Genomic DNA, 25,619 nt, shown 5'->3' with positions numbered 1-25,619 from the left:
TTCATTACTGGATGGATGTCTGTAGTGGGCCTTCTTACAAGGGAATGGATTGACGACTGCTCTGTGGAATCCTCTTTCTGCGGAAAAACGAGGCATGTGTCTAATAAGACTGTTGTGTACCGTAACACCTTACTACTCACTGAGCACTTCAGAAATAGTTTCTGCCAAAAATAATATTCTAGGTGCACAGACTTGCAAGCCATAATGTATCTGGCCCTCCCTACTTACACAGCCACAAGTAAAAGTACTTTGTGGAACTACTGCAATTTACTACAGCATAATTCTCCACCATTGCCACTTACCATAATCATGTCCTTGATGGGGGGCCAGAGGCGGCAGTATAGAGTCGGCGATTGTCCTAAAAGAAGGCCCCTAAACACAGACCATCTGCCAGAGGGTCAACTGGAACCATAATTATAGAAAGTGGCTCTGAAGATGAGTGGTAAAAAAGATCTTACCCTCCCACCAAAGTACTGATTTTGCTTACTAAATAATTCTTCCTCCAGCTAAGTCCCAAATAGTTTGCATATTGAGAATGGAACATGATGCAAGACTTTTTTTCTCGAGGCCCTGATTTTCATGACTTTACCATATTTGCACAAATCACTGCTCCTGAGGCTGTTGCAGATGAAATTCATTCATTCATTTAAGCTCATTGGGCGTATTGACAGGAAGGAGGTTTCTGTCTCCAGTTTTCTGAAATGTGTCAAAATGCTGCTGAAGTGAATATCTTTAATCCAGGACTGAACTACTAAAGCATATATATTTCATCAGAGTGAGAAATTAAGGTTCATTTCACAGGCACCTCCGTTGTTCCGTCCACTGGACCAGACTGTGAGGCCTCTTCTGTTACTGTTCAATAGAGGGACACACAGTTGGCCATCAAGGAGCCTACCTTGACGTGTGCAGAAGATTCTCCTGGTCCCATCTAATAGGTGCCCTGTCAAAGTCTCGTCATTCTTGAGAGTGACGTTTCAGATAAGCTCGTGGTTAAAGGTAAATGATCTTCCACTTCAGTGCAATTCTAGTGGAAAAATGTAGTGTGCTGAGGACTTTTGTCAAGCATTTCAATTCCAGGTTATCCTGATCCTGGAGCACTTTTCCTTGTTGGAGAAAGATTTCCCCAAGGATCTGTTTCCTGGGGGTCAAAATCAGTAGAAGGAGTAGCATCTGGATCCTGCCAGCACCTCTTGTGAGTAAGCGGTCCCTGTTTATTACTCTGTAAAGGAAAAGCCATCGTCGGATTTATAATATTGTGCAATTTCTCAGGTAGCGCATACAATACTTTTGAGTCTCCTGGCATCCAGAGGCCGATGAGCTCATCAGGTGCTTCCTTTCAGTGAAGCATAGGGCTTTGCACCATTGTGTATGTTGACTATGATGATATCTTCATGAACCAAAGGTTTTAAACCCCTTGCCTGTTGTCATGATTTATATATGTGCCATAAATCGACGATTCCCATAGGCCCACACACAATTGCGAAATTGCACAAATGTCAAGGGAAGTGTCTGGTCGGAGACATATTTGCCCAAACCAGATGCAAGCATTTGGAAAAGACGTTAGCACCAGGCTTCACCGACACCCTGGCATCTACAGAGCCAAAAACCTTGCTACGGCGGGCTTTGTGCTATTTTATTATTTTTGTGCAACTGACAATTCTAGGTTGCACCTAGATCATGACACTCACGAGGCCGGGGCCATTTGTAGGGCAGGCCATTCCCATCCTAATAGCGGTGCACTACGAATCAGTACTACCTGCTGACACACCCATGGTCACGGTATCATCAGACTTCTGTCTCTCTTGAGGAGCACTGTGGTCGATGGAGACGTAGAGGTTAGCAGGGTATGAACTGGGATTCAAGCTTGTGACCAACATAGCAGGCCTACCTACAAACAACACCCCATGATCAGGGTAAACCTGGCCACACGTCTGTTAGAATATGGCTCTGGGTAGTAATCTGTCTTGTGCTTTCAGCACAAACCATTCTATGGGCTGATCCACTAAAGTGAGATCACAGGTCCTGCACAAGAGGTCATTCTGAATTATGGTGATAAATCAAATTTACAGTGTACTTACAATACATAATATATTGAATTAGGAGTATTGCCTGTAGGTGGATAAGGGCTTGGTAAGACCTGTCTCCAGCAGAAACTGATAACAAGCATAAGCAAATCAATTAGGCCACGTCTTTTGGCTTTGCCAATGCAGATCTATTAACTTTGCCAAATTTTTTACCGATGCTGTTCGGCATAGGCAGAAAGAAAACAGAAGTTTTAATGTTAATGTTAAAGAGCATTTGAAAAAAAAGTGTGATGAAGCGTACAACATGTGCATGAACATGCATGCTCACATAAGCATCATGACGTTACAACCTCCTAGCAACATGATTTAGGAGTCTGCATGGGTCACCATGTATGCTCACTCATGCATTATGACCTGACTACCAATTTGAGAGAAAAGGAAACGCTGCTGAGTTGCAAGATAAATGGTGAATGGTGCAGTGGAGGAGGTGGGTAAAAAAGCAATGGCAGAGATAGGTGAGCAAAGCAACAGACGCACTTTCAACACAAAACATTGAGGCTGGGATGTGAGGGTGAAAGCAGAGCACAGGACAGGTGATAACAAGAAAGCATATGTACCCCCATAGAGTGCAAAAAAAACCAAGCATTGGCATAGCCAATAGGTCTCGCCTTTGGGACCTTATAAGTGTTTAGCGATCCAGCACAATATCCTTGGTGCAACAACATCAACTGTTGCATGGCTAAACACTTATAAGGTCCCAAAGGCGAGACCTATTGGCTATGCCAATGCTTGTTTCACATGCCTGTTCTTCGGTCATCCATGCCCAGCTCTGCAAAGTTAATTGCAGCAAACAGATGGGGGGCTTCAAGAGAGGGAAAGAGGGGTAGGTAGAGAGGGAGAAGAGATAATCGATTTCATCCCAATCGAACCCTGGGGAGGACATGAGGAGAGCGGGCTGGTCTGACCATTTTTGCTGCAGCTGATTTTCTCTACAGCCTGGTACTGGTGTATGTCATACCAATTTTTCAACACACATGTATCGTCAATTCGTGATAAAACCTCAGAGCTATTTTACATTTAAATGTGCAATGAAAATTCAGAGAGGCCAGACCCTTGCAGGGTAAATATGGCTGGCACCTAGATGTTTAATTTCCATCTCCTTCACTGTAAATTGTAAATGGATCTGGCCACTTCCAGCCATTGTATAACAAAAGATGAGAGCCCTTGAGGACAGAATGGCCTGGAACCGGGGTCCAGAATCTGTCCATTCCTCTTTAGACGCACCAACATGGCCGAGCTGTTGGCACGCTTGAACCCGCTGAACTGGGAATGGCGAGGGTGGCGGTGCATTTCTTATACACAGTGGCTGGCGCGCGCCTCTCTGTTAAAACATTAGCTTGCCGGGTAAAAAACTCCTTATTGACGTTTCACCCAGAGGCGCACAGTGACCTTCAGCCGGAGCTGCTGGGACAGCCACAGCCAGCTATCGGAGAATGATCTGCTGCAGAGTTGAAAGGATGATATTGTGCGGTCCATTAGTCATCTCTCCGCTGCCACTACTACCAGGGGATGTTACACGAAATGTTAATCCGTCTGTGATTAGATTCCCGAACTGGCGCTCGTTCTTTTCTTACAGGAATATGGCATTTTATTTCTTCTCATTAATGTGTGTGGGTTGCTTTTAGCTGGGAAGAAAATTCTGAGCTACACAGAGTCTGTTTTCAAGGTGTTCACAGATGTGATTTTTTTTAATCAGACGGTATTTTTTATTAGCGTGACTGAAGAGAATGTAAGATTTTTAATCAAAGTTATTGCAGCTAAGATTAACAATGGGGTGCGCGTGCACTGCAAGTAATGTGAGGTAATCAAAGTTATTGCAGCTAAGATTAACAAGTGTGTTGCGTGCGCACTGCAAGGAATGTGAGGTATGCAGCTGGCACCCAGCAGCGCTGCTGCTCGCTCCCGAGCTCCCTAGGCCAGGGGGGAGAGAAGGTGGGACATGCAACTGCCTTTGGCCAATTGCGTGCTGCCTTTCTTAGAAAGTCGCACACAAAGGCCAAAAGCGTGTGAGCAAAAAAAGAAAGCACACGCACGTGCGTGTGGTCCGAGTTGAAAGTCCTTACTAGAAGCCTCGCAAAGCAGCGCATGTGCGCTGGCTCAGACGAGACCTGAAAAGTAGTTCACTGAATGTGAGCAATTGGCAGATGCAAGTCATCTGAAGCTATGCTGCAGAGGAGGGAGAAACTCAAGAAGAGGAAGGCAAGCCATCGAATAAGAAGCAAGCAAATTAAATTGAGCAGAAAGCCAAACAGTGTTAAGCAGTGTGCTGATTCAAGTCCACTGTTAGTACTGCTATTATTGTCCACAATAGGTCTTCGACAAAAGACAGCTAAAAGTCGTCTAAAGGTGAGACCTAAAAATGTGTGATTCAATCATCCCAGGTTACTTAATACAAGGCATGGGAGATAGAATGTTAAAAGGAGTGATAAATACGTTTTAGTGAAGACCTTTTTGTCGGTTTCAATAGAGTGCAAGGGAATTACATGTGTCTGGGGCGAGACCTTGTTTCAAACATGCAAAGCCTCAGACGAGGCAGATAGATGAAGTGTTTTGCAAAGGTTGTGTTGTTCTATTAGAATAGGCTGGTTTCCCATTTTCCGGCGGACAAAAGATGTGTGACTATAAAATGTCCTTGTGCTTTATACACACCTCTCATCTCCTGTGCTAATTTGTTGCTTTTTTCAGTGTTCCAATTAACCTTTTCTGATATCTTGGGATAATACGGCATTTTCCGGATTGCATTCTCGTGATATTCTTTCCCTTGCCCCGTGAAACTGCTTGTGGCAAATTATAAACTCCAGTAAAGATATTAAGATAACTTAACACAGCCACGTCTATTTGCTTAATTCCAGAATGGGATTTTTGTATACAAATGACGCAAGGTATATCTCGTTCAATCAACATCCGTGAACTAGGCAATTGTCAGCTATGTGCTTTTGAATAGTGTGAATAGTGACAGAACTGTCACAAAGATTCTTCCCTTATCTTTGCAGAGTCAGGTTACTCATTTTACCAGTATTGCCCTTTTGCTCTTCACATATTGATTTATAATTTACTTTTTATTAGAACTTGGCTCATATAAAAAATCACAAGAACTGTCCAAAAAGAGGAAGAAATAAAGAATCAATATTGTTCTCCACCCCATAAATAGTATTCCAAATATGGTTTTGCTGCAAGACATCACAGACACTAAGAGGAAAGCTTGAGTGATTGAAACCTCTAGAAGGGGGATCATAAGCCACTGCCTTATAGTTTCAGCAGGAGATTCCTTCAGAGAAGATAGAAAGGAGAGGGAAAGCATTATTCAGGTGAAGATCAGGAGTAGATGCGGCCAGAAGCAAGGAGACATCATTTATGAGTAGAGAGTCAAACATTAAAAAGTGTAAAGTATGAGCAAAAGAGCTTGCAATTGTGGATTCCATCAGTATTACGAGCTTGAGAGTGTAGATTCCATAAGTAACAAGCTACAACACATTACAAGAGATATCACCAAAGTATAATACCCCCTAGCGGGCAAACCATCGATAATGAGGGCATTAATCCAAGGAACCTCTTCCAGGATTATGAGTAGGGCAGAGTTCAGAGACGCTTTGTCAATCAATCGGATTGCAGGAGAAAGAGGGTAATAAGGCATAGAACAGCTATGACTGAAGATGTGAGTGAAGCTTATGTTGTATTCATCATTAGCTGGCACATAAATAAAACCAGGCAGGAGGCACGTGCTGACCAGTTGACTTGGGGTGTCGAACATCAGGTTTAAGTGCACTTTTTTAAGGCTACTGAAAATGGTGTAAAATCCGAAGCATTTGTACGTTTGAACGGAAGAAGCCTTGGGAACGCCTTCACATGCTTGCCACATTCTGGTTATTGCAATCATGAAAATAAAGACATAAATGAAACGAATGTTGAGACCCCTGAGGGTCCTCTGTGTATGTGTGTTTTATCATGGTAGACTCGATGACAGTGGAGTAAAGAGAGCTTGCAGCATAACAGTGTTTCCTTTAGCTATAGTGATAGAGCAGCGACACTGGCAAAGCCACACACGGTGAATGTCGTTGGTTATAGGTAACCTACAAAGACAGGGCTGAAGTAAAAACACCATGCAGCCAAAAATCAAGCCTTCGACACAGAAGGGGCAGCCACTGGGTAAAGTTCCCATCAGTACCTGGGTGTGTAAGTCAGCAAGGGACTCCCATACGCTGTCCCAGTTACCCCTCCCCCTCTCCCTCCCCCAGCAATAACAGCGTTTTTCAGATGCAGTAGACTAGGGGGCATATTTTCAAGATAATGACGAGACGCTGCAGGCCATCTTGCTGTGCTGAGCTGCGTTGTTAGGAAAGTCCAGGGATGCGTCATATTTACAACAATACGACGCATGCCTGTGCTTTCCTCTGCACTGGCGCACAGTAGGCTAACTAGTGCCAATGCAGGCACCCTTGCACCATGGTGCAAGGGTGCCTACGTTGCAGGGATTATTGATTTTGTCCAGGAAGGGAAACCTTCCTGCACAAAAACAATAATTGATGGCACTTTCCTCCTTCTATGTGTGCTGCTGAATGCAGCACTCAGAAAGAGGGAAAAAAAGGAGAAATAAAGGTATTTCTCCTTATTACGCCACTGTTATGCCTCCCTTGGGGAGGTGTTAGAATCGGACTCATTCATAGGTTTACGAAACTTTTATGAGTCAGGTTCCATGGGTGTTGCGTGGGACCACCCACAACAACACTCATCAAATGCCCCTTTCACGCAGAGTAATACGTGAAAGGGGGCCATATTTACAAGTCCATGAAAATCCTTGCAGGGTGCTTTTGCGTGGCCCTGTAAGTATGGGCCATCACACTGTGCCACTGAAGTCTCAAAAAAAGTGACGCTCCAGTGGCACATCTAAATATATCCCTACTTTGGAGCAGGAGGACCAACCAGATACAGGCAAGGAGCATACATTCATGAGACTCATTAATGTCCCCCATGTGTTTATCTCTACAGACCTGCGGGCCGGCTATCCTGGACCAGTTCCCGGACCGAGCTCTGTTGCTCGCATGGCCAGATGCTGAAGGTACGCCTGTGCGCTTCTCTATAGGTTTGTACTGGTGTAGTTATTGCATATTACTGTTTGCACGTGAAACAAATGAACTGAGCTTATCTTGGTTTAATGAAAATAGAAGTCTTCCTGAGGCGCCCCAAAGCGTACACCATCTCAAGTAAGCAAAGTAAATGCACGAAGGCCAAGGGCGTCCATGAGAGTTGAGTCGAAATCGAGGAGTGCAATGTGTACTTCATGGTAAACGTGGTTGCTCACAGAAAAGAATGAATAAGCTTTAAATGGATTAAATACGTTTCTCAGTTGGAACCTATGAGAACTGTGTGACATTATGTAAAAGTAGTATTATTGGTGTCCCACTGCCATCCATGAATAACACATGGTGCGAGTTTTTCGACTCAACAAGGAAGAGTACAGCACGCAGGAAGCATCATATGAGAGTATGTTCCAGTGGGTGTGACTTGGGCATTGCAGCGAAGAGATAAACTGCTTGTTCAGCGTCTTCAACTTGTGCTGTTTTGCCCGTCAATGTACCTTTTTCTTAATTCACATGGCACTGTCATGAAGGGGTTAGATTCAGTCATTCACCGTGATGTGGATGTGGGGTATAAATATATAGATTTAGCAATAAAAAGGGACTAGTGATCGAAGGATGCTTTGACTGGTAGCTGGAGATGAAAGCATCTCAAGGTCTTCTTATTCCAGCATCCTTTCTACTTCTCCTGCCCCTCATGTTTCCCAACTTTGATTCCCTTCCCTCTTATACTTTTCAGAGTCCTCCACCTTCTCCCTGGACTGCCTTGGTTATTACAGAGGTGACACCATCTTACATGTGGGAGAGCTGTTGGGTGAGACCTTCTCTACCAACCCCTGGGGCCAGTCTACTTCCCGTGACTTCCAGCTGGCATTGGCCGACGACTTCTGCTGCGTGAGGCGCTTGGGGCTTCCTCACTGGCCCGGACACCGTGACTCCCTCAGCATCTGGAAGAGGAAGAATCCCCAGCCGGTGCTGTGCGATGGCGCCCACTTCCACTATGTGGACATGAGTCTATCTGGAGCCACTGAATAGTTAGTCATGATGAGGGTATTATTCACAGTTAATGCCCTAGGTATATATTTTGCATTCCGAGGCATCATTAATTATCCATACTGGATGTGCAGTTTGTAGAGAAAGATATATAGTCTTTACATTTATTCTTTGAAACATAAATCAAATTGTCGTAAATAGTCAGACTGTGTTCAAGATGGACGTGTTGTGTTGTTCTATTAGACGTGGAGCAGTACTATATGATTAGTAAAAGCAAATCGTTGCAAACAGTGCTTGGATAAAAAGGGCTACACACAACCTCACTTGTAGGATATCACATCGTACAGACCAGCCATCTACTTTAGTCTCCTTTTGCACTTGGTTTAGAAATGGATATTAATCTATGGATATTGATCTGTTCTACTTTTATATTGAGTTGATAGAATAGTCCATTTTTAATATTTGCATTAATGGGACTCAGTGGTCCCATAATCGTCTTATACATCCTATTGCTCTAGAGGCCACATTCTATTTGTGTTAGACTAATGCCCTTATTACGACTTTGGCGGTCCTGTCGGACCGCCAAAGCCTCGGTGCTGCAGAGTTACATTCTGGTCTGGCTGGCGGTCTAAGGCAGTGGTCTTTCCGGCTCATTGAAGAGTCAGTCATGCAGAATGCCACTGTCAGAGCGTCAACTGCACCTTCCTGCACGGTGTGCCATACAATCCACACCGTGCAGGACCTGGGGTGCAAAACCGTGGGGGCAATACATGTGCGCCTCCCCCCCGCATGCAGGCCCAGGAGCAGCAGGGGGCCCTGTTAGGGCCCCCTTTGTTGCCTCTCCGCCACCCTTTTCATGGTGGACCCACTGCCCTGAAAAGGGCAGTGGACAGGCAACTCCTAATATGCTTGGGTGTGCCGCAGCAGTACTGCCTTCATATTAGTGCTCCTGACCACTGCGTGATCGCCGTGGGATACTTGATCCCCAGCGGTCCCTTGACGGTCAACCACTGCAGTAGTAATACTTTGGGCTGGTCTGCAGTGTGGTGGTGATCGGACCGCCACCACAGGTTAGGACTGCCAAACTCATAATAAGGCCCCATGTGTACCAAAGAAGGGCTCTAAAGATGTGCAAACAGCTGATTGTGGTTCTCCCGGAAATCACTACGCTTTTAGAATGGCAATGTTTTCGGTGAAATGAAATGCTAAGAATATATTTTTCTACACCCAGAACAGTCTTTGATCCATTGTGTAACTCTTAAATGGTTACCGATCTACCATGTGTAAAACGTAGAAAGCCTTAGCTTTTTGGAGATTGCTCTTTACGACATGATTCTTGGTTTGCGGCAGCTTATAAGCAATCCCGAATCTAGGAAAATGTGAAGTGCATCATCTTCAACACTCAGTTCTCTGGTCTTTGTTTTATGCTGAAATTGGACAATATGCAATACAAAATAGGGAAATGCATTTGTGTGTGCTACAGCAAGTGGGCCAGTCACAGTGTGTCAATGGATGTGTTTAAGGAGGGGTTGAGAGGCCAAATGACCTCCCTGATATGAAGAACTGAGTCCGTAGTTGTGTATATTGTGAGAGACGGTAGGCAAATGTCTGTGGTGCTGGAGTAAAACCTTGATCTTTCAATACAAATATTTTTCCATTATTTTAGTTGATCCATCCATTTAGTATCCAATTAACCCCTTCTGTGCCACGCCCTTTCCCCCTCCTGTGCCGGGCGTTTCATTAGTGGGTGGGGTTCATGACGAGATAGTCTCGTCATGGGCACAGCGCGACCGTGCTCCATGACGAGACTATCTCGTCATGGGCACAGAAAAGGTTAAAAAATTAGACTGCTAACAACCAATTATGATTAAGGCTCCATCATTTCCGTTTTTACAGATTTTGACAGATAAATGCAGACAAAAAACAATTTACTTTCCTGTCTGTATTTATTTTTAAATGTGGATAAAAACGGAAATTGGTTGTTTTTGAGTGATTCTAAATGCTGTCAACCATGACTGCAATGCCAATAGCTGGGCAGATTAAACATGCAAGGAGGTTTATTTAAGTAAAAAGTCTAAAAATGGCATGTTTTCTTAAATGTGCATATTTATCATCTGAAACCTGGCAGGCGTTCAGGCATGATTGTACATTAACTGGTTAAACAAATGTAGAAATATACACAATCCAGCTTCATTTTTTCACAAAACCTAAAATAAATGTGGATAAATACAGATAAAATGAGCAAAAAATAAATATAGATATATCCAGACAGAAGTGTAAAAAACAAAATACCATAAAACCGGTAGCCCTAATTACGATTTATATTGTATCCTACTTCTGGCTCCTCCAGTGGTCTTTTCTCAACCTGTCTTATTACTATTGATGTGCAGAAGACAAGGAACTAGTTAGCGCTTTTGGCGTTGAAAATGACAATGTTTTTTACTTTCGTTTTTTATTAGCAGTGGAATAATTATATTTGTATAGTGCTATTGCCATTGGTATAAAAAGCAAAAGTAAAAAACATTGTCATTTTTAACATCAACAGCTTAAAATTGTAATGCAATAGGTCTCACATTCTCTGTTCCAAAACTGCATTTTGGAATTGAAAAATAAAAGAAAAAGACAACATTTGCAGCCAAAGTGTTTCTTTCTTGTTTGGATCCATTTTACAGGGGAACTTTGCTGATAAGCAGTAAAATCAAGGTGACTCACTACAATACATAATACCCAACATGTTATAAACTGTTAAAAATCTACATACTACCTACATATGTACCGAATCGCTTCGACCTGTATGTTCTAGATCGCTGGGTGCTTCCAGCGATATTGTTACTGCACTATCGTTTGTTGTTCCAAGTTCTCTTCTAATGTGTTTATTGCATCAACACAGTTATGTTAGTATTGAAAATGTTGAAATCAATGCTGCTTGTCATTATATACTGCTGGCGATCTATGTGACGCCGAACTTGTATCAGCTTTCAACAATAAAATTGAGTTGTGAAAAAAAAAAAATCTACATACGACCCAATACAATAGTGAAGTGCTTTAAGAAGCAGTTTCAACTTTTACGTTTTTTCTCTTTAATAATACCGATTTGCCTAACTTGGCAACCATGGTCTCATGTTTCTTTTAAACAGGAACAAACTGCTACTTCTGGGAGAATTGAGCATAACATATATCATAAAGAAAGCTAGAGGATTAAATAACCTCCTACCTGGTGCAACAGGACCTGGTGAGCTCCATGTCAGCACACCATGTATTCTTTAAACAAAATGAAAGAAAGCAAATGTACATAATACGTGTGTTGTAATATATTCAAGGCACCAAACTCAAATGCTGACAAACCAGCAGAATAGTTTATAAATGTATTTTTCTGCCAATCGGAGAGAGACGCATACACAACTTTGCAGCGAAGCCCTTACCTCCTACACAGCCAGCCAAGAAATCCATCGCCATGTTTGACGGGGGAATAGCTTAGCTTTTGAGATGGCTGCTGAATGGAACTCAGGTTTAGATGCACTGAAAGGCGGCACAGCACAGTAAAGGAAGCATGTGCATATGTGGAAGGCAGGTTCTCTGGACCGAAAAGCACAGAAAGCACAAGTAAAGTCTGAATCGATTAGACTACGAGAAACACAGTTATTAACTTAGAACTGCTTCACAGAAGCAAGAACGTCCGATCTCTACACACAGTTGTCCAGTACGCATGCCTAAGTGTTGTAAGGCACCCCTGTGCATTAGTCAGTTCTGTAATTTGCCCATTCTGCACCATAGCAAGTGGGTGTACAATTTGCATCCGATTTACTGCATCCCCATTGTAATTAGATAATATATTATGGCGGCATGGACAATGAATACGCTGGAAACGCCAGATAATTGGGCATCTTTTTCATGCTTCCTTCAGTTTATGAGAAGCGCGAAATTCCCACAATGCAAATGTACCTATGTGAGAAGTTGGCCTGGCATATGCTGTCCTCTAGTTATAGGGGACACCTTGTACCAGTCCAATTCGACTCTTATGGTGATAGGTTAAAGACAACCTTTAAAGAAAGCTATCCTAGTGGTAGCTGTGGAGAGCAGCCTTCAGGCTAAGTCTTGAAGGAGTGTTAAGCTTATTGTTTTACCATAGATAACCTCTTGAATAACCAAATGAAAGAGTAGTCCACACAGGTATATATATAAAATATATGTATTTATTCTAGGAATAACCCCACTGAGGCTAGAGGTGAAGATACAATTCAAACAAGCATTGATAGTTACAATAAATAGCACCGGAATCACAGGGCCCCGGGGGTGGGGGGGGGTGGGGGGACCAAACCATATATCAAAAAAGTGGTATAAGAACCAATACAATTCTACAGACAATGCCTAGGGCATTTAGGGTCGCTGGCCCCTTGTGAAACCACCCAAGGTAGTGAGGAAGGTGACCCACGGGAGACGCGTGCAGTGGCTAAAGCTACTGTCGGGATCTCTATTAAAGCCTATGGAGAATGTCGCGGTTGAATTTTACAAGTTTAAAAACACTTCTAGCAGGAGTTCAAGTTCAATACTTTAGAGTTAAGCTTCTGAAGAGCCCACACCCACGAGAGTACCGAGGTACCACTGTTACCTGCCCCAGGGAAGCCGGGTGCATAGGTTGTTTTCGATGTCGGGTCGTGGGCTGATTTTCAAAGGCAAAACGTGAAGAACTGCTGCTAGCCAGAAGCGTCGTCTTTGTCGTGAAGAATGAAAATGTAGATCTTGTAGAGAAGGACCTGAAAACAGAGGGGACAGAGTCTGGGTCACAGCACAGTGACCGGGGGCTCAAGAGAAGGAGCCCTTCAATGTCGGGTGCTTCCAGGTGGAAGAGGCGTAGCTTGGATCGTCAGCCACGGGGTCCAGGAGGCGTCAAGGAAGGCCAGCTTCTGGAGGGCGACTGTCCCTGAAGGATGAGGGTCGCTGCAGTGTTAGTGTCCGGATTTGATCCACTAAGCCTTGACAACAGCAACCCATGCAAGAAACACAAAACTGCTACTGGTGCAGACCCACGAGGTCTGAGCGAGGTCTCCAGCGAGGAGACTGAAGAGCAGGCCTGGAGCAACCAGGAGAACTCTTGGAATCGAAGATTGACCTCCCCTAGGGCCCACAAGTCGAGAGACAAGGGACTGAGGGAGGCAGCAATTTGGCGCACGTAAAGATGTGCCCCCGGGTCGCCAGAGCGGGCTAGGGCATCGATCTTTGGCACAGATGATGCTGAGAGGTTGGCTCAATAATGGGCCAAATGGGCCAAAGCACAACTTCCCCACTGGTCGGGGTCAGGTGCTGTGCAAGAGGTGGCCGGTGTCCTGGGGTATTGGGGATCTCGGCACCCACGGGGTCCACGGAGCTGAGCTTTGCTGTGCACACTCACTGGCCTCTGGGATGCTTGGAAACCCACCTCAAGGTAGGAAAGAGTTGTCGATGTCCGTAGGAGCAGCGAGGTTCCAACTGGGTCACTTGCAGTGTTTCAGGTGCCTGCCAAGCAGGGGGGTAACTCCTTTACCCCAAGGGAGATTTCTTCAGTCAGCTGTGCGGCAGCAAGTCTAAGTTCAAGTCTGTGAAGTTCAAGAATAATCTGAGGCTCTGGGGACCCTGTATTCACCTTTATCCATAGATTAGGGGAGTGTCCAGATCAGAGCCCACCAATGAGAGGTCAGGCGGGAAAGGGTGGCTACACCCTCTCCCCTTTGTGTGTTTCCCGCCAGGGCAGGGGACAGGATGCCCCTGAACTGGTTTTAGGCGGTGTATGCAGAATGTAGGCACTGAAAAAGCCTATGTGCAACTCTGAAAGACATCCTATGGTGCACCCACCCAGTTCCAATCCACATAGTCTGTCTGGGGAGGTGGGAGCACCTCCCTGCAACAAGATCCCTATTGTCCAGCTGCTGTGGCTGGAGTTCTGCCCAGCAACAGGCAGCCAGAGTCGTGTGGGTGGCGGGTAGCATCCATTTTGTACTACGTGTGCACTTATAAATTGGTGTCTAAATTCTGCCGCTTTTCCCATATTGCCCCTCTAGCAGGGGGAAATCATGCCCTCAGTCCCATGGCTGGATTGGGGGTATGATTCCTACATGTTTGACACCAAACACGATATGGTTCTGTGTAGCCATTCTCAAGTTATCATGCTATCACGATATACTTATAATGCGGTTAAGAGTATATGGTATGGCTACACTACAAACAAAGCAAAACCAAAGGAAATGATGGACGGAGTGTTGAACATTGCAAGCACTCACCCCCAGTCAACTGATCTGGGTTTAATCCACCACCGTTCTTTAGCTCACTCTGCCACCCCAGTTCAGACATGGCCATATGCAAATCAGTCTGACCCTGTGCCTCATGGGAACAGTCCAGCTCGAACTGCCAAGCCATGTCTTCCCTGGACCAGAAACAAGCTTCCTAGGACCGGTTTCTGGCATTTCAGCCGTCTTCAGCCAGGCTTGCTTGAATCCAGTGGCAAAGTGAGCAAGGGACTCACGTCTGAGCATACCCTGCCAACTTATGGCGAACAAAGCAAAACCAAAGGAAATGATGGATGGAGTGTTGAACATTGCAAGCACTCACACCCAGTCAACTGATCTGGGTTTAATCCACCACCGTTCTTTAGCCCACTCTGCCACCCCAGTTCAGACAGGGCCATATGCAAATCAGTCTGACCCTGTGCCTCATGGGAACAGTCCAGCCTGAACTGCCAAGCCATGTCTTCCCTGGACTGGAAACAAGCTTCCTAGGACTGGTTTCTGGCATTTCAGCCGTCTTCAGCCAGGCTTGCTTGAATCCAGTGGCAAAGTGAGCGAGGGACTCACGTCTGAGCATACCCTGCCAACTTAAGGCGAACAAAGCAAAACCAAAGGAAATGCCCAGCAACAGGCAGCCAGAGTCGTGTGGGTGGCGGGTAGCATCCATTTTGTACTACGTGTGCACTTTTAAATTGGGGTCTAAATTCTGCCACTTTTCCCATATCGCCCCTCTAGCAGGGGGAATCATGCCCTCAGTCCCATGGCTGGATTGGGGGTATGATTCCTACATGTTTGACACCAAACACGATATGGTTCTGTGTAGCCATTCTCAAGTTATCACGCTATCGCCATATACTTATAATGCGGTTAAGAGTATATGGTATGGCTACACTACAAACAACCCAGCAATGATTTTACGAAGGTTGCAGAGGGGCCCTACTCAGGTAGGGGTCCCCCCTCACACATATCTCAGCACCCTGCCTTGTAGGATTAGCAAGGCCTGCTTTAGGGGTGACCTATGAGGATATATGTGTTGTATTAAGTGGGATACAGGATACCTATATCCCTGTAAGGAGTGCAAGCACCACCTTACCCAGACTACAGTAGTGGTCTGGTGGCGTCATTTGGTATGGCTGTCCCAGGGGTGGCACAATAAGTGCTGCAGCCCCTGGTAGGCCTCTGAGGGACCCATGCCCTGGGTACCTAGGGTACCATCTACAAGGGGCTGATAGGGTGTCCTCAGTATCCAATTGGAAGGTACCTAGGGTACTCACATCAGTTTAGAGAAGAAGCAGATAGGCTGGGGTCCTGGATAGCAGGATCCCAGCCAGACTAGTCAAAAACCATCCAAATACCAGGCAAAAAGTTGGGGGCAACCATATGGTCAGATTCCACCTTCCTACAACCTAATACCAGCTGGCACCAAAGGAGCAGAAATGAAAAACAATATATATTGAAATGTGTTCCCCTGTTTTATTAGGATGATTAGACTTTGCAAAGAGTAGCATGCACTAAGTCTACTCTTTTTGTGGCTCTATTCATTGTTCTGTCTGGATTTGGATCACACCTACCGCTAGACATAGAACTTCAAGATGTCCGCTACAGTTCCTAAGCATTGGTCTGGCTATTGGAAGTCCGTAATTCATGTCTATGAAGAGGATAAAGGGCAACGTGGAGGAATATTTTACTTTACAAAAAGCAAACTGTGGGCGGAATGTAAATTCTCCTTATGGTTGTTTGTATTGTTAAGTGCGAGAAGCCCAACATGTATGTTGGACCTGTGCACAATTGCCCCGTGAACTGTACATTTTTGTCATGTGCGGTTGCGGCTCCTCTTGTTTTTTTTGTATTGTTTCAGTGCAAGAAGCCTAACATGTATGTTAGACCCATGTACAAATGCCCCTTGAACTGTACATTTTTATAATGTGCGGTTGAAGCTCCTCTCGGTTGTTTGTATTGTTTCAGTCTGAGTAGCTTAACATGAGCATTAGACCCGTGCACAATTGCACTGTGAACTATACCTTTTTGTCATATGCGGTTGCGGGAGAGGTATCCTGTCTGCAGCAGCAGGCAGGCAAAAGTCATATAAGAAAATAGTCCTGACAGACAGTAAATAATGCAAACTGAGTAATGACACATGTAAAAGGACCAGTCCTCATGTGAAGTAACAACAGAAGACAGGGAGGTACTAAGGAGAGACTACTGAGCCTATTAACAAACGAAAAGCCAACATTTACAAGGACAGTGACAACAGGCAATTTAAAAGAAGGACGACAAGTGGGCAGAAATTCAAGTCCATGCTTAGGTACAGCATGCCTCAAGACAGCGTAAGCGCTGCCTAGGCGAGACCTTATGAATGCTTTTAGGGCTAACATCATATTAGAAAATGCTGTAGCAAGAGATTTTCCTAGGACCTATCAAGCTTCTTTATAAATATTAGAGCAGACCTAGGGCACTTGGAAGGCAGGATGAGCTAGAGTACCCCTAATAAAGATCTCTAACAAGTCTCCTTTCACCGGCAGTGAGGCTCGGTCACCTACAAGTATTTCATCTAACAATGTGTGGAGCATGAACAGTACAACCTGCAGTAAAGTTATGTTGTGTTTGTTTTGAAGAGCATATAAGGTGGTGCCTCAGCACTAAAACATTGCTGGCGAAGCAATAAGAGAACATTGCTATTGCTCAGTTAAGACGTTTGGCTTGAGACAAGTACTTAAGGCAGTACGATCTACAGCTGCACGGGCAGCAGCGGCTCCTCCGCTATTGCAGAGGAGCGTCGCCCCCCCACCCCGGTCAGCTTCCTCAAAACAGCAGGAAAGGAAAAATAAAATGATAGTAAACACGTTTTATTATTGTTCTATTTTTCCTTTCCTGCTGAGTCTTTGAAAGCGGGACCATGGGAAATGACAGGTGCAGGAGGAGTGGTAGTGCACTGTGATCAGTGCGCATGACGGTTTGGCCGGCCGTCTTAGGCCGGCCAAACCCTCATGTGCAGTGAAGCTCTCTCCAGCCTCAGCTGCGTTGCTGGGTTGGAGAGAGCAGGCATAGGCTCCCAGTCTCCCTGGGAGCGCAAATTTGGTGCTCAGACCAAGCCTGATGACTCTTTCATGACTTGAGTGCAGCATCAGGATTAGCTGCAGTGGAGTCTGAGTGCCTGCAAGAATAGGATCAGAAGAGCTCGACGCGGCCGTCTGCAGATAAGGTATTTTTTATTTTGGCCCCCGACCCCTTCCCCCCTGCCACACCACTCTTCCACAACAACAGCCACTACTGTGCACTGGTGATTGGAGGATGGGTGGTCCAATGTAAGGAGGCCACTAGAGAGAAGGCTGCATGATAAGCAATGCAGAGAGATGTAAAATCTAGATTGTATTGTTGGTATATGTATACCAAATAGGCTGCCAGTACTGTGTCGTTCTAGAACAGTCCCTTATTAGAGTGCCTTTCACGGGATTCTGGGAGGTCCATCTCAAGGTGGAGTCCTGCTCATTCTTGAATGATGCTTTAAATATTATGTTATGGTGGGTTTTCTTCCTGGGGTGACATTGAGTATTTATATCATGCGCAAAAGGTGCATCTGTGGTAACGTTGAATGGCCAGGGACCTTGCTTCATGTGTGTAGGATTTTTTTGTAGGAGGGTCTTTACCAGAGTTCCACATATCTGAAGTCGGCAACATGCTTGTTAATAGACAATTCGAGATATTCTGAGCATGCTATTGCTGGCTATGTGGCAAGTCAGTGCTGGGCAGGACATGTGAGTGATGTGTTGTTTTATGTCTGTTTTGTATATGTCTCATTAGTGGAGGCGTCTGTTGGCGTGCCATGCCGAGTTTTATAGTGAATTGAAGAACCTAGAATATTCTCTCTACTATGTTTTATTGTGTATGTTGTAGCATCTTACAATTGCTAGTGCAGTAAGTGTTGAATGATAGACACATATATAGCACATCTGTGCCTAATTGGATTTATGTGAACTGTATATGAACTGTTGTGTCTACGTGTTCTCCAGCATTGTTAGTGAGAGATTTATTATGTTACACTGTGTTTCTGTGTGGCATATTTTGGTGATATTGGTTATCAATGTAGAAGCCACCAAGGTGATGTATATGCTGTGATGGCTGTATGGGAAATTGTCTAATTAGTCCTGTTGGATGTTTGTGTGCGGAATATCTTTGTGGCTAGTGCGTCTGGGAGCGATGTGACAGAAAACCATAAAGAATATCTTTGCTTTGTTGAATATATGCAAAATACCAGGTTTAATATGCTCTGTCAGATGTTGGACTGTGCTGTGGGGATGATGCAACCTTGCATACTTGACATTGCTTAGACAGGATAGTTAGCATTTAGTTACAGCAAGCACTGCATAAAACCAATGACTATGGGCCTGATTACGATGGTGGTGGGATATGTCCCGCCATCGCGTTTTCAGCGGTCCGACCATCACCTCCCCTGCTTTCCTACTGCCCGATTACGATCTATGCGGTAAGACTGCCACAAGACAGCCGCCACCGCTGACATTTCTGTTACTGCAGCAGAGGCGGCCCCATGGAGGCGGTCCCATGCAGCTCACTGCCAGCCCAATCACAACCTGCCTCTCAGCTGACCTGTTCCTGGCGGGAACTCCGCCATGCGAGAGTCAGCAGAAAAGCAGCTAATGAGCTAAAGTAATCTCTTGTGGCGAATGTTGCCATGTGTGTAGCCGGTGCTCATGTAGTGCTCTCCAGTGCCTTCAGGTCGGGTGTGCAAAATGTTTCACTTCCACAGCAGAATTCAAGGAAACTGCATCTGACTGGCTGGAGGCACCACAGTATGACCAGAATTTGCTTCCGGCTCATTCCCAGAGCCAAAGCATACCACCACCGTGAATCCGCTGCCCACACGCTGCTAGCCCTGTGGGAAACTCGTAATGCAGTGGTCGGTGTGCTGCCGACTTGATAGCTGTTTCTGGACTGCAGCCACCATGGGCCGGTGGTAAGACCGCCTAAGTAATAATCAGGCCCTAAATTATTAGTATTTTGAAATAAGGAAAGGACAGAAAAGAGGCAATGCGGAAAATGGAAAATCCAATGATACCTCATGGCTGTAAATGTACGGGGTGTTTATCTGGCAAATGCAGCCATGCTCTGCAGTGGAACAAGTGTGAAACCATAGTAGTCCCATTGACAGCCACAGAGTGCCAGGGGACAAGAGCCACCTCCTGCCTTGGATTAATTGGGTGGCATTCTGAGGGGTAAGTGAGGGCAGGACTCAAAGAGTAAGAGAGAAGCCCATGGGGTATTCTTATAAGGACTGGTGGGCCCCACAATGAGGGATTAAGAGGATGAGCAGGGATGCAGAGGTAGTAGTGGTGTAGCAAAACATGAGTGCCTTTTCCATCTCCTTATCCAACTCAACAGCACAACCAACTAAAAAAAGATGTTCGGTCCTTCTACTAAGATACCCAACAGGTGGAAGACTGTAAATGGGAGGAATGGACATCATGGGCTAGGGAGGGGTTACAATGAGAGAGGAAGTTTATAGGTTTTCTGATGAGGAAATTACTATTTTTCCAATGCACTTAATTGGTTTCCGGTGCTCGGCTCCGGCACTTAATTGTCAACACGCACTTAGGACAGTCTGGCACATAGTAGAGTTGCTCATCTAATTTAGAGATGAGCAGAACAAGGGTTGTTTATGAATACAATATACATAAAAAAGTGATTAATGTCTGCCTCCCCAGCCATCCCTTTGTATTTGGGGACCTGGAATAATCTGAACTGTCGCACTTGCAGGTGAGAGAGATGGTTAGTAGCTGTTTTGGCAGCGATGACGAGGGCGATGGGTGGTGCACGCTGCAGTGGCCTCCTGGTCAGCGATGACGAGGGCGATGGGTGGTGCACGCTGCAGTGGCCTCCTGGTCAGGGCCTGGCACTTATTATTTTACAAATTAAACACTGCTCATAAGGGAGAAAAATGGGGCGAAAGTTGGGAAGTAAAGGCACTGGGTGTAGAACACACACCCTTTATACTAGTTATAGCCTCAGGAATAAACATACTGTTGCATTATTATCATTCCCAAGTGTTGCCAACATCCGACCCATTGGTGCCATTCTCCAACTGATTATAGTCCACGTTAGCCCCAGGACAGGAGCCTGAGAGCAGGCCACTTCCAATGCCAGTGGTGAGGACACAAGACCTGGCTCCCTCGTGTGTGCGCGTTAGTGGCACTGGGTGTGGTATAACATAACACGTGTATTTGTAAAGCGCACGTTCACCACTACGGGTATCTTGGCGCTGAAAAACAGATGTTTATTGTTACCCAACTCAATGGTACTCATTTTATCGACCTCAGATGGATGAAAGGCTGAGTGGACCCGCCGGGATTTGAACCTGTGACCATGAGGTCGAACACAGGCCCCTGCAGCAGACGCATTAGTCCACTGAGCCACCAGACCCGGCATGTGGGTCTTGGCTTGTGCCCTTATCCATTTCAGGTCATTGGGTATCAGAACTCCTTATCATAGTGCCATCTGGTCTTGCATGGGCCTAGATTTACAGAGACTGGAGAAGTAGTGGACCAGGCTGCCTGGGGCCTGAGCTGCAGAATTTGGCTCTGCTGCTTCTACTTATGTTGCAAATGAGGTGCTGCTCCTCTGTTTCATGCAGGAGAAGAGAGCTCGTAGTGCTTGTCTGTTGGTGTTTATGGCGGGGCAGGGACTGTTCAATTATTCCCTCCCCCTGCTTGGGTATTAGGGGAAAGTGGGATAGTGAGTACTAACGGAAAGTTACCTTGTTACTCTCTGCTCTTTGAGGATTTTTTTGGGGCGTGTATTGATTTAGCCTCACACCTCCTGGTAAATTGTGAAATTGATGAAAATGCCTGGGTCTATCTGACCTAATTTGCCTCAGAAGAATTAATTGTGCTAGTGGTCATAGAGAAGGCCTGCTTAAGGGGTCATATAGAACCTGCCGGAAATGTGTTGGAGAGGATAGTGTGGCCTGTAACTGGATTGCTGGACGTTTTTTCCTATATGTTACATGGAATTCATCAATTGTGCTAAGTACCGGCAGGTGAGATGGTAATACCGCACACATCACACTGGCAGCTAAAGGCTGTTGGTGCCAGGATGCGGAAATGAAGTCAGTAACAACGTTACCACCAGTTCTTCTCCAAATAATAAAGCAGTAATGGCTGGAGGTAATGCTATTACCGCCAACCACATGACTGCACTACTTACAGAAGCACTTATGCTCCTGTCCTTAGCCGTGCAGTCACCTGGTTTGATCTGAAAGGAAAAGTCTAAAAGTAGAAACTTGGTATTTATGTGACATTAAACCTTATGTCAACAGGTGATGAACTTCTACGTGCCTGGAAGATGACCTTGGGGGTAGACGGATTAGATTGAAACAATGCTATTAGAGTACATTTGTACGTATTTGTAGTTTTACTTATTTATTAAATATGGTGGAGTCGGGGTACAACTTACCAGTTTAAGAGCAGCCACTGATGTTCTAACTAGAATGGCTCCCACAAGCCACGGGCCACCTTTTCCTTAAAGTGGCCACTGATGCAGTTTACAAAGGTGTGCGTGTGTGTGTTACACGGGATGCAGGAATAGGCAACCTATGAAAATGAAACCGTTTTCGAGCCTATTTTACAGCACACGGACTGCAGTTCAGGTAAGCTTTGGCCAGAACACGTTATTTGTGAACATTTTCCATTCCGAGTGAGTAGCCCGCCCGCCCAATTCTTTCACTCCAGTCACCAAGATCAGGCAAGTCCTGGACAAAGATGCACGTCAAAGGCGTCTAACAGACAAGGACCTGACACGAAACATGCCATCAAAGACTGTCTCATGCCTAGAACTTACAGGCCACTTACTCATCTCTGCCTACCCCCAGGGAGGCAGGGGGCCATAAAATAAGATTGCTGTGTAGGGTGCTAGTTAAAAGAGCGATAAAAAAGAGAAAATCTAAAAGCTCGAAAACTTAAGAAGAGGGTGATGGAAGGAGTGCAGAGTTTGGTGATTTAGGGTACAGAGGAATGGGGAATAAATATGGTTAAAATGAGAAGTATTTGGGGAGAAGAATAGCTTATAGAGGCAGTTCAAGTGGGAAGTCTGACAGGTGTGAGATAGCAGGGCTTCACAGACACTGGGAGCAAGGTTTAAAGGGAGAAACTAGGCTATCGTGGCGGAAGTGTGAGGCTTTATTTACAAGCCCTTGAGCCGCCGGTACTTCACTTTAACTGACCCACCCGCAGCGCAATGGGCTTCCCCATATTTACAAGGCCATGTACAGTCACCCTGCGTGACTTTTCATAACCTTGTAAATATGTCACGCATAACTCTGCATGAAAGGGGTGTTCCATGGGTGTTGCTGTGGGTGTTCCCATGCAACATCCATGGAACTTGACGCATTCCCAGATTTACAACATTTTGTAAACCTGGGAATGGGTCAGATTCCTATTCCTTCCCAGGGGAAGCGTAAGGAGGCGCAATACTTTTATTTCTCCTTGTTATTTCCTCTTTGTGTGTGTGTGTTGTAGAACACACATAGAAAAAGTAAAATGCCTTTAACGATTATTTTAGTGCAGGAAGGTGTCCCTTCCTGCACAAAAACAATCATCCCCTCAGCGCAGGCACCGTTGCAAAAGGATGCAAGTGTGTCTGTGCTGGTGCACAGCTGCTGATTGTGCGCTAGCGCAGGGGAGAAGGACAGGAATGTGCTGCTCTTTTATTTTGATGCAGGGCAGACCAGCAGGGAGGTTTGCTGCACTGCTGTGCATCAAAATATTGAAAATGAGGCCCTTAACATGGGAAAAATTGATGTCACAGCAGTGCAAGGGCTTGTAAATAAGCCCCTGTGTGTTTAGATACCACCAGCTTTTCACTTATATTCTGACAGTGGACCACTTTCCATACACACAGGACATCTCAGGCAAGTTGAGCTATGGGCCATTAGCCAATTTACATATCCTGATTTCACAATGACCGTACAGAACACCTCTTGCCACAGCGCTGTCTCCAAGGCCCTCGAAACAAGAACTAATGCATGCCCACAAAAACAAAACAATCTTTTAAGAATGTGAGAGGCGCACACCATAAGGAGAGAAAAGAAAAGCTGGACTTCTGGGCACGGAAGTCCTGCTGGAAGAGCTGCCTTTTATGATTTCAATAGGAATTGTGATTTCCTATGCTAATGTACACTTCCACATCTGTCCACCTCCAGCTATGTTAAATGTAAGACTATCGTAGATCTGCAAACTAAATCACACAAAGGTGTTTCTCGACTGAATATCATGGTACACCGAGTGTCCAGGAAGAGATGCATGTTTAAAAAAAAAAAAGATTCCACTGTCAGTTTTCATACTTTCATTAAAGGACACGGACTTGTTGGCTTCAATGATTCACTTTATGGACTCAGATTTATGTTATCATCTAATCACTTTAGTCTTGACTTTATCAGCCAGACGGATATTTCTCAGACACTCTTTAACAATTACAGATGCATGTTGTTTATTTTTATTTTTTAAAACATTCTTTTTATGCTCAGTAATCAACATTGCAGTTACATACTGTTGTATAGAATTGTCCACCTTAATGCTTTACAGTGGGCAATTACACAGAAGCTTCATGAATGGACCCCCAGTTACAATCCCCACCCCCATCTACCCTCTATGGGCCCCAATATGTTTGCCAGGACCCCCAGACTTTCTCCCATTTCTTCGGGCACCCTCTGCTTAGGTAATCATGCGTTCTGCTTGCTGACACCAGTCAAGATCAAAGATCCAATCTGACACCCCTGGGGGCAAGGGGGGGACGACTGCCCCCCAATGTTTAGCTATATTGTGTTTAGCTATCGCTGCGGCTAGTGTCAGCCATAATTTTGTGTATTTGGGCCATGTCTCTAAACTCGGTTCTCTGACAAAATTTCAAAGGTCAGAAATTCGACCTACACAAATATCGCAACACTAATATCGATGTCAAGAATATCGACATCCTATCTACAACATGGTAAGTACAAAAATATCGAAAATAAGATATAGATGTCAAAAATATCGTTTTTAAAAATATCGGGGTTTTTTTGGTTATAAAAAATATGTAAAATAAACATAATACTTATAAATAAAATAAACATAATTAAATATATTTCACAATGTTAAAAATTAATAATTAATAATTATAATTTAATAAAAAATTAATTAAACATAGACATATAGGTGGCGATTCCGATCCGGTAAAAAAAAATACCGTACGACTCGCATCCGTATTTTTTTACGTACGAGTCGCACAAGTACCGTACAAACTGCCAAGTACGATTCGCATGGGAAAAACTCCATACGAATCACATCCGGAAAACTCCCCCACACGTCCTCGGGTCGGAAAATGTGTCCGACACATCCCCGGACGATTTACCGTACGAATCGGAAAAATGAAGTCCGACCGCGCTAGTACGATCACTCCCGTCCTTTCGATTTTACAACTGTATGCAAAAAACACCGTACGGACCGAACTCCCACAGCAAGCATGGAGACACGTGTCCGCATACGCGCGCGAACACCCCACCACAGACACCGCATGTACGCGCAAAATGCCCCCCGGCCGCGGATGTACGCGCCGAACCCCCACCCCACCCGTGTATGTACGGACCGTACCCCCACCCCACCAGTGTATGTACGGACCGTACCCCCACCCCACCAGTGTATGTACGGACCGAACCCCCACCCCACCCGTGTATGTACGGACTGTACCCCCACCCCACCAGTGTATGTACGGACCGTACCCCCACCCGCGTATGAATGGAGCGTACCAACACCCCACCAGTGTATGTACGGACCGTACCCCCACCCGTGTATGAATGGAGCGTACCAACACCCCACCCGTGTATGTACGGACCGTACCCCCACCCCACCCATGTATGTATGGACCGTACCCCCACCCGTATATCAATGGAGCGTACCAACACCCCACCCGTGTATGTACGGACCGTACCCCTACCCCACCCGTGTATGTACGGACCGTACCCCCACCCGTGTATGAATGGAGCCTACCAACACCCCACCAGTGTATGTACGGACCGTACCCCCACCCGTGTATGAATGGAGCGTACCAACACCCCACCCGTGTATGTACGGACCGTACCCCCACCCCACCAGTGTATGTACGGACCGTACCCCCACCCCACCAGTGTATGTACGGACCGTACCCCCACCCCACCAGTGTATGTA

At 45.4% G+C, this 25,619-nt stretch overlaps 1 protein-coding gene across 2 annotated transcripts in view; it reads left to right on the top strand.

The window, feature by feature from the left end:
• LOC146858369 (uncharacterized) overlaps nt 1-25,619 on the top strand; it is a 130,602-nt gene that overhangs the window by 70,190 nt on the left and 34,793 nt on the right. The window contains exons 4-5 of one of the 2 annotated variants that reach the window (XM_085649249.1): nt 7,071-7,140; nt 7,899-8,234. In XM_085649249.1, the coding sequence (XP_085505375.1) occupies nt 7,071-7,140; nt 7,899-8,194 (366 nt within the window). In that variant the 3' untranslated portion in view covers nt 8,195-8,234. Of the gene's footprint in view, nt 1-7,070; nt 7,141-7,898; nt 10,781-25,619 lie in introns of those variants that run through there. The other variant, XM_085649248.1, reaches the window with a different exon arrangement.

This window comes from Triturus cristatus, chromosome 3_2, assembly GCF_964204655.1.
Source record: "Triturus cristatus chromosome 3_2, aTriCri1.1, whole genome shotgun sequence".
NCBI lineage: Eukaryota > Metazoa > Chordata > Amphibia > Caudata > Salamandridae > Triturus > Triturus cristatus.
Note: the sequence above shows the minus strand (reverse complement) of the source record. Positions and strands in the feature narration are given on the sequence as shown.